The sequence below is a fragment of the Eubalaena glacialis genome, chromosome X (assembly GCF_028564815.1).
Source record: "Eubalaena glacialis isolate mEubGla1 chromosome X, mEubGla1.1.hap2.+ XY, whole genome shotgun sequence".
Taxonomy (NCBI): domain Eukaryota; kingdom Metazoa; phylum Chordata; class Mammalia; order Artiodactyla; family Balaenidae; genus Eubalaena; species Eubalaena glacialis.
In genome coordinates, this window is record NC_083736.1 from 73,064,007 (window position 1) to 73,077,157 (window position 13,151).

The window sequence follows — 13,151 nt, forward strand, 5'->3', positions numbered from 1 at the left end:
AGTTATATTTGGGAAAGATAATTATAATTCTTAGCATTACATGAAAATAGTTCACCTTCTTTATAAAAGTAACCTAGAGAACCACAAGAATGTTTGAGGAAATTCTTTTGGGATCTCTCCATTTTGTGAAATTATCACATATAGGAGTAAAATTAAAATTCAAAGATTTAACACATAACTTACAGAAAAAGTGTATTCACTGACAAAGTTGAAAACATATTTTTTCTATATATTCCACTATTATAATTACAAAATTTATAGATAAAGGTTTCATGTTAGGAAATTTGTGACTAATAACCAGTATGAAGATGTTTTGAAATTAAATTGATGCTAAAGAAAAGCTGTGTTTATAAAATAGTTGATAAAAATATTCATCTCTCTTAACATTACAACATGAAGGTACATATTACCAAATTATGAAACCATATAGGGCAGCTTTAAACAATACTCTGAGACTCTACTTTTTTTCCATTTTCTTTTTTGACCTCTTTTCTTTCAGCTATTTCTTTTCCAATTTCAGCCTTGCTTTCATCTTCTTTTCCATCTCCTCCATCTTTCCTGTCTCCTTTTCCATTTTCTTCCTCTTTTCCTTCTTCCTTTTTTTCATCTTCTCCTTTCTCTTTTTCATCTTCTTTCTCATTTACACCTTCATCCCCCTTTCCATCTTCATCCTCTTTTCCATCTTCATTCTCTTTTCCATCTCCTTTCTCTTTTCTATCATCTCCCTTTTTTTCATCTTCTCCTTCATCTTTTCCATCTTCAGATTCTTTGCCATCTTCTCCTTTCTCCTTTCCATTTTCATTCTCTTTTTCATCTCCTTTCTCTTTTTCATCTTCTCCCTCTTTGCCATCTTCTCCTTTCCCTTTTCCATCTTCACCCTCCTTTTCATCTCCTGTGTCTTTCTTGTCTTCTTCCTCTTTTCCACCTTCATCTTCTTTTTCATATTCTTTCCCTCTTCCATCTTCTCCTTTCTCTTCTTCCTTGTTTTGATCTTCTCCATCTCCTTTCTGATCTTCTTTTTCATCTTCTTTTCCTTCTGCTGTCACTGTTTCTTTCTTTTCTCCTCTTTCTTCTTTGATATCTTCAATTTTTTCTTCTTTTATTTCCTCTATTTCTTTTTCAGGAGCTGGTGTCTATATGTATAGAGAAAAAAGCCAAGATTATATTTGTAAATTTGGAACCATTTCCCCTAAATACTTAGGATTATATCTGTTTTATGGAAAAAATAATACTTCATCTATAAGAAAGTAATTTTCCTGTGGAAAAGGCCTCCTAAACAACACATCATAAGGAAACCTTATAAGAAATAGGATTAATTAAAATATCTCCACACAAACATGCACAAATAGATATTTGGAACAATAAATTCAGGGAAACTTATTCATATAAATAATTTTCATTACAAATATGAGGAAACAGAGTAAATACAGAAAAAATGAGTAGCATGTATGTAAACAAAATATATTCTTTGAAGAAATAATACATTTTATTTCTATAATGGTGAGATTTAGGTCTACTTTGTAAAAAGTTACTTGAAAAGTCTTCTACCATATATCATAGGATCACTTACAAAAGATTTTCCCTACATGCATAGGTCTGGTTTATAGATTTGGCACTAAATCCCATTCTCATTTTTTTTTAACTACAATACCTAGAAACGTGGTATGCTAAATATGTAAAGCAAGACCTATTGGAAACATACATAATGATTTGTTTTGCAATCTGAAGAGGAAAGAAGAATCATATATGATCTTGAAAAGGTATTTACAAATAGCCCATGTGCTGACAAAAGCAATAGAGGATTGGTCTGTATTTAATAAGACAGTCATTAGATTATTAATAAGTCATAATCTCTGGCATTGTTCTATTAATATCTGCTCCCACTGCTCCCACTACCCATACCTGTAAATTCTCAAATTTTAAATTTGTTTTCTTTCTTTTCCCCTTAGATACCATTATACTATATGTTATAAACAGAATGTTTGTGTCCTCCAAAATTCATATGATAAAACCTAATTTCCAATGTGATCATATTTGGAGGTGGGGCCTATGGGAGGTGATTAAGGTCATCAGAGTAGAGCCCTCATGAAAAGGATTTATGTCCTTATAAAAGAGACCCCAGAGAGCTCTCTCACCCTTTCTATCATGTCAGGACACAGCGAGAAAACTGCCATCCAGAAACCAGGAAGCAGGTCTTCATCAGACACCAAAAATGCTGGTGCCTTGATCTTGGATTTCCCAGCCTTCAGAACTGTGAGAAATAAATTTCTGTTGTTTATAAGCCACCCATCTGCGGTATTTTGTTACAGCAGCCTGGACAGACTGACACTATGGAGCCATACTCATTTAATGATTTTCAATGTTTAAACTACAAGACAAACAAGATTTCTTTCAGTTGCACCCATTGTTAAACTTTCAAATGGACAAAATTGTTAATATTGGAAGATACCTCTATAATGTTGGCTTCTCCATTTTCAGCAGTTTCACTGTTGTATTCTTCTTTAACAACTTCTTTCTTGGTTTCAGCTATGGCTTTGGCACTTGCATCTGTGTTTTTTTCCATCATATCATTTTTTGTCTTCATTTTCTGTCCAGTAACACAGAACAATAAAAAAATAAATACACAATTTAACTGGTGTGTTGATTAAATGGCCCGTTATTTTACCAGCTGTTGTAATAATTTACAGAAAAGCTTTAAAATATCCATATAAACTTAATATCAACAAAATTATCACTTGACACTTTCAGTGTCATTATAAACCTGAAATGGTATTAAAATGAATAACATTCCTGATATAAATCAAAGAAAGTTTCTTTTAGGTGAGAAACAACAAGTTAGAATGCTGACCAGTGGCTACTCAGGGCCAATTGCTAGCATCAGGTTACACTTTGATAAATTGACTTTCTTTGACTAGAGGGGACCAGTTTATCCCTGTCATGTCTAATAATTAGCAACAGGGTTTTTGACTGCAGAGCCTCCATTGGTAATAATTAACAGAAATACTATGTTAGAGAGAGCAGCAATTTAGATATATTTGAAAGAGGTCACCTGCGGACATTAGTGATTCAATATTTGGGTCTACAAGTTTCTGAATGACTTGAATCATAATTTCTTTACCAAGAAAGCTCTTTGCCTAAGTGTGTATGTAGTAGAAAGAGCACTGGGTTCAGGGGCCAGCAAACATGTGTTTTAAATCTGGATCTGTTTCTTACTTGATGTGATCTTGAGCAAAAGCAGAAATCTCTTTGTGTTTATTTCTTCATATGTAAAAGAGAGTAATACCACCTACCTACAGGGATGTAATAAGGAGCAAATGATAAAATATATGTGAAATTACTTTTGAAACTGTAAAATGCAATATAGATATGTTTTATTCTTTTAATACATGAGAAACTGAGAGCCAAGGAGGGTAAAGTGTTTTAAAGTCCATGATTATATATTATCTGTTTTATTCTATCATCACTGTCTTTTATTTTGAAAGGAAATAAACAATGTTTACTATTTTAACAACTTATAAATTGAGTACTTAATTTTATAAATAGTGACAAGGAAATGCAAAATAGAGAAAAACCAAAAAGAACCTTTCTCTTCAGTTGTCACTTACTATGATTACTAAACCTATGGCCATAGTTTTAGCAATATCTTTTAATGAAGTATTTCAAAGCATTTTATGAATACAACTGTAATTTAGTTTCTTCAACCACAAAATGATGGGATTAGATGATCTCTAACGTTCCTCCTAGCTTTAACATTTTATGATGTTAAGAATTCAACTTATCCTTAAAACATCAATCATACCTCAATAAACCAGTTCTAAAAAAGAAATACAATCATATTATATTCACACATATTTACACATAAATAAATAAATATAAATATAGGGGAAAAAGTGAACTTAATATTGAGGCTATTTCTAATGTCTTTAACCACAACATTAGAGCACAGAAGCCTATATGAGATCAACTGTGTGTATTTGAAAATAATGTATGTGAAAGCACTTTGCAAACTGTAAAGTATTATCAAATGTTAGTTACTATTGTTATCACAAAGCATTACTTTGGTTACTAGAGTTTACATCTTTTGTTTCCCCAGGAGTACTGGTATTATGACTATATGACGTCAAAAGCACGTATGTTTTATGGGTCTAGCCAACTAAAATTTTGTTTTGTCTCTTCCTAATGAAAATGCCGAAACACAGCAGAAAACCACAGAACACAAACAAATATTTCTGACTCAAAGGGCTGACATGTACCATATGGTATAATGTATAATGTAATATATCACTAACTGAAAAGAAAATAAAGCAAAATGATCAACTGTATGCCTTTCCAAAAAACTATTTCTGAAGAAAAGCAAGTTTCTCTCAACATTGCATGCTGAATATTTACCCTTGGAGTTGATGTTCTTTTGGACTTCAACTCTGGTGTAATGGGCACAGGCAACTGGGGGGAAAGAAGGAAGAAATCATAATTGAAGACAGATCACTAACAATGAAATTCAGCCTCATAATTAAAATAAATGGGTATAGTTCAAACTGAACACTAAGATAAAAACATTTCCTTGGTGAGAAAGTTTTTCTTAAAACATCAAAAACAAATCTTGTATTAAATAACTAGTATTGTCTAGGATTCTCTGAATTTTAAAATTACATTTTACAATACATGGGCAGCTTTTTAAAAAGACTACTTACAGCAGACAGTCTGGCTGATCTTCTCTTCGGCTATAAGTTAAAAATAATTATCAGTTAAGAGAATTATGGATACACAAAACTAGAAATATTTATATTGTGGTGAAAATATTTAGTGTACCACTACGTATATATTGTCATTAAGAAGCATTGTGTACTTGATTAAAAAATATCATAGTAAAAATATAAGTTTTGATTTTTCCCTCCTCTGGACCCTTCATACAGCTAAGGAAAAAAGAATCCCAAATTAAATTTCAATTGCTAGGCTAAATGAACACAAATGGCTAGTAACAAGGAGTATATTTAGAAATGAAAATACAGCCCCTTCTTGCAAACTGACAAAGCAATTCTTTGGCTTAAAAGGAAGACGCTCTCTCCAGATCTTAAGCACAAGGTCCTAAGTTCCATGGAGTTTGGAGTTTTCAATACCTACTATATTTCTGAGAGAGCTCACTGGCATACCATATTGGTACTCATATGGTACAAATATACTAACCAGCATTTAGTTTTTAGCTGCTTATGTGTCAAGTTTATAAACCAAGTGAATTTTTTCAGATTCTAAGACTAAAGAAACTCACCTCCTGCCTCATATCACCTTGACCTGCAGCCTATACAGGGGAGAAAACCACACAGAAATAAGGTCATCGATATAAACATATACTGATAGATCCGAAAATATTGCCTATAGATTGCAATTGCAATATAACAGCTTGACTTTTTCTTGGATTCCTGCTCAAGTAGCCACGTGTTAGTGCCTAGTAGCATGCTGTCTACTAAAGTGCAAATGTGCACCAAGATGCAAATGAATTCCCAAGACATAAGTTTATACAACTGATAGTCAATTTCATCCTTTTGTGTAAATTGCATCTCCTAAAAACAAACCTTTTTAATTTTAAAATCCACCTGTTGTAGCCAGGGTTAAAGCCAAAAAGTGTGGGGGCGGGCAGAATGAAGGCGGAGCTTCATGCAATCTCCCTGTCTGTTTAGCTTTATGCTCGAGATGCAATTGTACTTATCTGATCCTCTCTTCTAAATGGACTATTCTCCCCTCCAAGTTGTGCATACAACAACTACAACCCCCACAATGCCCTGGTGTGGGGGGACCCTCTTTGTTACAACGTCAATGCGTTATTCTGAGAAGCCGGCTGCGGATTTTAAAACTTCCCGCCACTACCTGCTACAAGGTTGCTGTCAGCTCTGTAAAATAGCAAGACCCATTGCACAAGCCTAGAAAAGCGCAGCGGCGGGAATCTCAGGCAGGGGGATGTTGATTAGAAACCATTGCTTTCCGTATCTGAGCAGTCCTTTAGCCTGGGAATTATCGAGCTATTGCACGAGTCATACAGCGCCAGAGCACCGGGGAATTTCAGTCTTATTCCTATGTTCTAAAAATATGGAAGGCGGACGAATAGATAGGAATAGTACCAAAACAATCATAACGCCTTACTTAGCACAGTGTTTTACAATTTTATCAAGCAACGAAACAGCGATCGATTTCACTTCTAAGGGAACTCCCCCCCCCCAAAAAAAAACAAACCAACACCGAGCGTGAATTTATTTCCCGTCCAAGAGAGAAACCACGATCTTTTAAGTGAGGGTTTGCAGGAGACTTGTAGCCCTTGAATAGCTCATATCAATTCTGCGCGTCTAAAGTGAACAAATCCATGCTACCCTAACATCAGCAATAGTTTATCTGACCCATTTCTCTTATCATCCTTCCACCTTTAGACACTGAGTGAGCTTGGAGAGTCCCAGATCTCTCAGCTCCAAAGTTGCTAATTACAGCTGTGAATCTCTCCCTTCTCTAGGACAGTTTGAAGTCTGCGCCGCCTAATGGCACAGGATTACCATTGCATAGCCATCTGGCATGACAAGAAGAGGAGGAGGGAAAAAAAGGAAAAAGAAAACGGGAAGAACAAAGGCAAATACGGGAGAAAGCCATGGCTTTCGTTCCCCCAAACTGGACGGTTCCCGGAGAAAAGCTGGAGGCTGAGGAGGAAACTAGTGCCTGGAAGTGTGGTTGGGAGAAGTCTTCTCCAATAGGGTAAGCGGAGGAAGGGGGGGTGGGGTAGGAAGCGACAGCACAGCGCTATGGCTGTTTGTAATTCAGCATGGAGACACCTCTCAAGTGATTCTTACCCTTAAACAAAACAAGCCAAAAGTGAACTACTAGTTGCGTGAGAGACCATCCTCAACCTTACACCAACCGATATTTGCCCTTCCCTCCCCTTCCATTCAACACATCACAAAATCGAACTAGAAGCCAAAATGCTTTAAAAAAAAAAACTCTGCCGATTAGGAAATATGTATTTCAGTCGCTAATCCCCCTTCTGTCTTCCTATTTCACTTACCTTTCTTTTGGGCATTGTTGCAGCTCTCTAGAGGAGATCTTAACAGCAGGAAAAAAGCCGAAAGCAGTCTCTACCCGACCGCTCAGAGAGCAACTGAGTTTTCAATGAATGAACTAATTGCAGCACGACCTGTGCTCGCCTCCAAAAAAAAAAAAAAAAAAAAATCCCTCGTTATTGGCAACATTAAACGCACCAGACGCAACCGAACTACGTGAATGGTTAGCAGGAGTGGGAGCCAAATTGGAGTGACAGGCTGTCAGGCCAATAAGGGGAGGTGACCAGCCCAGGGGGCGTGGCCCACGGACTTGCCCGAAGCCCTCGTACTCTGCCAGCTCCGACCGCTGGTGGGGTAGAGGAGCCCCCAGACTTCGTGGATGCAAAGTGCTGAAGCATAAAACCGGCGGGAAAGCTGGAATTGTCTTGATCGTTTTTTGTTGTTGTTTTTGTTTTTTTCCTTTTATGTAGTAATGACAGGCGAAAGTCATTGCACTTGCTTTCTCCACGGTCTCTAAAAGCCCCACTTTACTTCCTGGAGACAAAGTGCTTTAGGGACATTATTGAGCCTAGGCTCCAGTCTTTCCGTTCTACCTTTGGCAGAATGATGTAGATGAACTGAGAGGAGCACTCATTCAGAAAGTAGAAAAGAGTGGAGCTGTTTCTCAGGTTGTGGGAACTTTCCGCCAAAGCAGAATTGTAGTCCTGGCAGGATCAGGGTGCCAAACGGCGCGTCTCCCGCCAATGGAGAGCAACAAACTGGGAGCTGTAAGAGCAGGAGGAGCCTGAAGGTGGGGACATTTGATAGATACCATTATCCCACTTGGTGGGAGTCCACCAGGAATTCAATGGGACCCCGCGTGAGGTTTGTAATAACAGAGGTCTATCCCGAGGAAAAGTGCTGATACAATGGATTATGAATCCAAACGTGGCATTTAGTGAAGGGACTCGGGAAGGTGCCATACATGAAAGTGTTTAGGACTCAAGAGCCTGGACTCAGATAAAGCAATTAAAGCACTCACCTCTGGTGCAAATTTAAGGATGTGCCCCAAACTCAGGAGATTAGGATGAGGCAATTGAGGTGAATCATGCAAGTGCAGGGCAAGATCTTGATTTTATTTAAAATTGATAGTTTGTTCATCATGGACTTTTTTTGCATTAGTTAGGTCTTTAAAATAGTGCTTTAAAAATTTATCTTCATTATCGAGTTTTGGGGTGCCTCTTATAATTTGTGCCTAAGGAGAGTGCCCCCTAACGTCACCCTAGTCCTAGCCATCATTAGGTAGCTTTCTACTCTAAAAGAGGCTTCTATCTGCGTTCCCAAGTTAGTTTCTGAGACCTAAAGTTTGTGAGAGTGGGGGTGGGGATTGGTGAATGAGGTACTTGAGGATACTTATGCGTAAAAATGTAGGATCCTGAAGCACCTTTTCCCAATGCCTTATTTTGGCTTTTGTAACAGCTAATTGGGTTTAAACTTGTTTCAACCACAGACGAAATCCCTATGCTGGAAGGTTAATCAAAAAAAGGAAATTAACCCTTTGAACAGTTACTTAAAGGAATAAATCCATTTGTGTTCATGTGGATTAAAAAATTGCAATCATCAGTTTTAAAAATATTCATAGCTGCTTTAGAATACCAAACCATCCCTTCAAACTAAAATACAGCCTAACAGAAGAACCCATCATTTTTACCTTTACCCATTCTTCCCCAGCACCTACAGTGTGGAGTTAAACAGATCAGGTAGTAAAGACTGTTTTCAGCTCAATTTCCCTCCTCCAACCTCATATTACATTCTGATTCAAGCAGGTAAATCAGAAAGACATTTAAATTGCTTCCTTTCCCCACAGTTATTGGGATCATCCCTAGATTCTCTAGATGCCTCTTTAACTCTTATGGTGAAGGCATTACTGGGTGAGCCTAGATGTGTTTCAATCATTTTATTTTCCAAGAGTTAGAAAGTAAACATAAAATTTGGGTTCAATATAAGGATTGCTTCATAAGGATAAGGAGAAACATGAAGAGAATGAAAAATGTGTCAACACTGGAACACACTCAACAAATTCGTATTTAGCATTATTTTGTGAGTTGGATTTTGATTTTATAGACTAGCCTATGAAACTGCAAAACGCTGTGGTATGCAAAGTTGCATTACATGGTTTCTGCCCTTAAGAACTTTTATAATTGTGTAGGATAAAGCAAGCAGATGCAAACATTTATAAATCAAGGTTGCTTGTATCATGTGAGTGGTACAATCTAAGTTCAATAATAAAACAGATGAGAACTATGGTTTAAGACTGAGATCACTGGAGAAGGTTTTTGTTGAGGAGGTAGTATTTGACTTGGCTCTGAACCGTTGGATAGACTATTATAGCAAATGCAGAGGCAGGAAAACTTTGTACTTGTTCAGGGAACAGAATGACTAGTCCAGGTGGATTGAAATAAATGATCGTGAGGAGTCTTGGGAGGTAAGGCTTAGTTTGGAGGCAAAGAAGAAATGTGCAGGTCAGCGGGGTCTAAGATTCCTCTTAAGTTTGTGAGCAATTTTCTTTTTTGGTCCATTTCCCTTCCTTGCAGTCTAACCTGTTGCATCTGTGATTTATGTCCTATCAGATTGAAACAATAGTCATGCATGCATACAAAAATTTTCTAAGGTTGAAACATTTCTCTAATTCCTGACCCCCACCACCATGTTCTTTTTTCCAACCATTAACCAGGGTAGTCTTTTGTAGAAACCAACCTACCCTAGGCTTTTTGCCTTTGCTATATTTTTACCTCCGATTGCAGCCCCATTGTCTTATATCTCTGCTTATCAAATGTCTATCAAACTGTTCAGACCCAAGTCAAATATCACTTCTTTGACAAAAGTCTTATCCAATCATTTCATCCCTAAAAGATTCTACCTTCTTGTTACACTATAGAATTTAAATTATACCACACATATGACACAAGCAAGCTTTGATATTTTCTATTTTCTCCCCAACCACTCAGTCGTATAACTTCACGTTGATTTAAAATTTTGTATACTTATTTCTCCTTACCTAAATATTTTCTTAGCACATTACACTCTACATATCTCCTATAGAATTTGCTAACTTTAAAAACTATTTTTCTAAAATTGATAAATTATTCCTTAAGTAATTTTTTTTTGTATAATTGTCAAAGTGAGAATTTTTTTGGCTCATTTAAAAAAAATACATTGGCTTATTTCTCTTTTTTTTTTAAGTATAATTTCCACTTTATTGTCTTTCCAGGGAACAGTATTTCTTTAGTCTTTAAGGACTTAGCTTCTTACATGGGCTTTGGTGGAGGTCGTGGGGCAGCACCAGCAGGTCTAAATCAGGATGGAGGTGTTTGGTCCTTCCGGGCTTTCCGAGAACGATTCCTGAACTACCTTGCTGTGAATGGCACAACTCATGCAGTAATGCAGTTTCACATACAGCTTGGGAAGCACATAGGCGTCGAAAACACTCGCTTCGGAAATGTCCCCGATGTCCCGAATGACGAACTTCTTAATAGCCTTATCCTTGGGCACGCAACAGGCATAGTTGGTACAACGAATAGGCTGCACGTGGCCACGGCCCTTTTTGGCACGACCATTGTTCCTTCTTTTCTTGGCCATCTTGGAAGCGAGGAGGCGAAAGAGGAGCTATTTCTCTTTTTTAAATTATTTATTCATGACTATGAAGGTAATTGCTGGACAATTCTCCACAGGGCTCTCTAATTTCTCCTGGGTATTAAGAATGCCTACTGCCATCCTCAAAACTTACAGGAGCTGTAGCATGCCCATTTAGTAACCACTGGGAAATGACACAGGAAGATATGAACAATTATAAAGGAAAGACACCAACATTAAATTGTTTGAGACAGAGAATCCAAAAGAAAGTATTAAGTATTTATGAGAAAAGGGATGTTAGGCAGTTAAGGTAAAAGAGGTCATCAAATGTTCTATATATTCTAGCTTAAAATGATATATATGTTGCATAATTCAAAGTATTTCTCCATATACAGCTTTGCATGCAATGGGATCTCAAAAATACTGATTGATTAGTAATGAATATCTTCTTTTCCATATTAAATTATGTTTAATTTTGGCCTCATCCATTACCATTATTATTATTATATTTCTAAAAAATGAAAAAATGTCAGAGAACTACCTACTATTGTTTGCAAATAATGAGGTAAGACTTCCATTATATAATTAAAATCTGTGTTTTAAATACATTGTCACTTGGTATTTTCACAGGGCAAAATAAATGGTAAGACTACAGTGAGCCAAAATACATAAATACACTTATTTTGAGCCTTATATAAGATTGATCTGAGGAATTTGCTTAGATTGATGACAGCACGTACCTGAGACTCTGGAAGAATTACAATCCTGAAGACCCAAAGCTTCCCATATCCTATGTTTATTCACAGCAGGCCAGAGAATAATAAAATAGTGAATTAATGAGCGATCCCTGATATGAAGGATCTGGAAAGTATGTTTCCAAAGGTAAAAATAAATGAGGCTGCTTTCTAGGGGAAAAAGGAATATAATACAATTTTATGTTTTTAATTGCAAAATGTTTACCTATTTTTAAAGTAATTATTTGAGGAAATCCTATTTTTAGGCTCTCAGACCTTAAAGCTTAAAGGAGGCTGTTGAAGATTTTTTAGTTTAATCCCCTTGGAATACAGATGAATAAAATGTAGTCCAGGGAGTTAAATGACATGCCCAATATCATCTATTGAATGCACAGCAGGCTTTTTTGGTTTTGTACTAAAAAATGTATCTATGGTTGTGATATTAACAATTATACAACTTATACAGAAATGTTAGTAACTATGTGGCATATTTGGTAAATACAAATTTTGTTCAATTGCTGGCCATCAGCCTACTTCAGATACTTTTTTTATGCTTATTCACTGGATCCTCCATTCATCTATAATCTTAAACTTGATTCTCTAGTCAGTTTCAATTAACTCAAGAAAGTAGAAAACTTAGGGAAGAGAAATTCTACTTTCACGTTTTCTTCTTTTTCCTTTTTGGTCTAAGGTAATTCCAAGGAATGTGGGTTTTTCTCCTAGAACTTGACAAATACTTGCCTATGCTGTCCTCTTTCTTTTGCCAGCAAAGAAGTTTTCAAATAAAATTGCAGATGAGCTTTCTCTTTGGCTAAAATTATTCAAAGATTTCCAACTTCCAGTAGGTGTCCTCATTTATTTGAAGAGTTTCAAAGTTTGTCACTTTAGGGATAAAGGCTTTTGGTTCCCTTAAATTTACTAAATTCTATCTATTGAATTTTTTTTTTAATAAGTTTATTTATTTATTTATTTATGGCTGCGTTGCGTCTTCATTGCTGTGCGCGGGCTTCCTCTAGTTGCGGCGAGCGGGGACTACTCTTCGTTGTGGTGTGCAGTGGCTTCTCTTGTTGCAGAGCATGGGCTCTAGGCACGCGGGCTTCAGTAGTTGTGGCATGCGAGCTCAGCAGTTGTGATGTGTGGGCTCTAGAGCGCAGGCTCAGCAGTTGTGGCACAGGGGCTTAGTTGCTCCGCAGCATGTGGGATCTTACCCGTCCAGGGATCGAACCCGTGTCCTCTGCATTGGCAAGCGGACCGTTAACCACTTCCCACCGGGGAAGTCCTATCTATTGAACTTAATTTGTGTTTTGGTATGGTTAATATCTGTTTTTGCATGAAATATGAGACTTTTAAAATCTTAAAATTTTTTTAATATTTTACCATCAGCTTTATATTACAGAAGCATAGATGTTAGTCCATAGCTTATAAACTACTAAATGTATATTGGGACACTTCTACAAGTTGTGTGAGTATCATGGTATGCTAACACAGTGGCATCTTTAATTTAAAACAATTATCTTTTGGCTTTCTGTATTTTAATTTATCTTAATGCTCCAGGCTTCTTCTATCTCATTAGAAAGCTCACTAATGCTGGTTATCCTTGTAAAAATAATTTATTAAAAAAGAATTAACAGGGAATCCCCGGCAGTCCCGTGGTTAAGACTTGGCACTTTCCCTGCCGTGGGCTAGGGTTGGATCCCTGGTTGGGGAACTAAGATCCCAGAAGCCATGCAGCGCGGCCAAAAAAAAATTTAATCAAAAAATTGATAAATAC

At 36.7% G+C, this 13,151-nt stretch overlaps 1 protein-coding gene and 1 pseudogene across 2 annotated transcripts; both read right to left on the reverse strand.

The window, feature by feature from the left end:
• Window positions 1–293: 293 nt before the first annotated feature.
• On the reverse strand, window positions 294–7,115 carry HMGN5 (high mobility group nucleosome binding domain 5). 2 transcript variants are annotated; one of them, XM_061179050.1, is made up of 6 exons: window positions 7,040–7,115; window positions 5,267–5,296; window positions 4,692–4,721; window positions 4,390–4,443; window positions 2,450–2,587; window positions 294–1,133 (listed from the first exon to the last, which is right to left on the reverse strand). In XM_061179050.1, the coding sequence occupies exons 1-6, from the start codon at window positions 7,052–7,054 to the stop codon at window positions 438–440; spliced, it is 963 nt and encodes a 320-aa protein (XP_061035033.1). In that variant the 5' UTR covers window positions 7,055–7,115; the 3' UTR covers window positions 294–437. The 2 variants fall into 2 exon arrangements, with proteins under 2 accessions (XP_061035033.1, XP_061035034.1); XM_061179051.1 differs by lacking the exon at window positions 5,267–5,296 and having other exon boundaries at window positions 7,040–7,078.
• A 3,156-nt stretch (window positions 7,116–10,271) lies between these two features.
• Window positions 10,272–10,673, reverse strand: LOC133082272 (small ribosomal subunit protein eS26-like; annotated as a pseudogene).
• Between the last annotated feature and the right edge of the window lie 2,478 nt (window positions 10,674–13,151).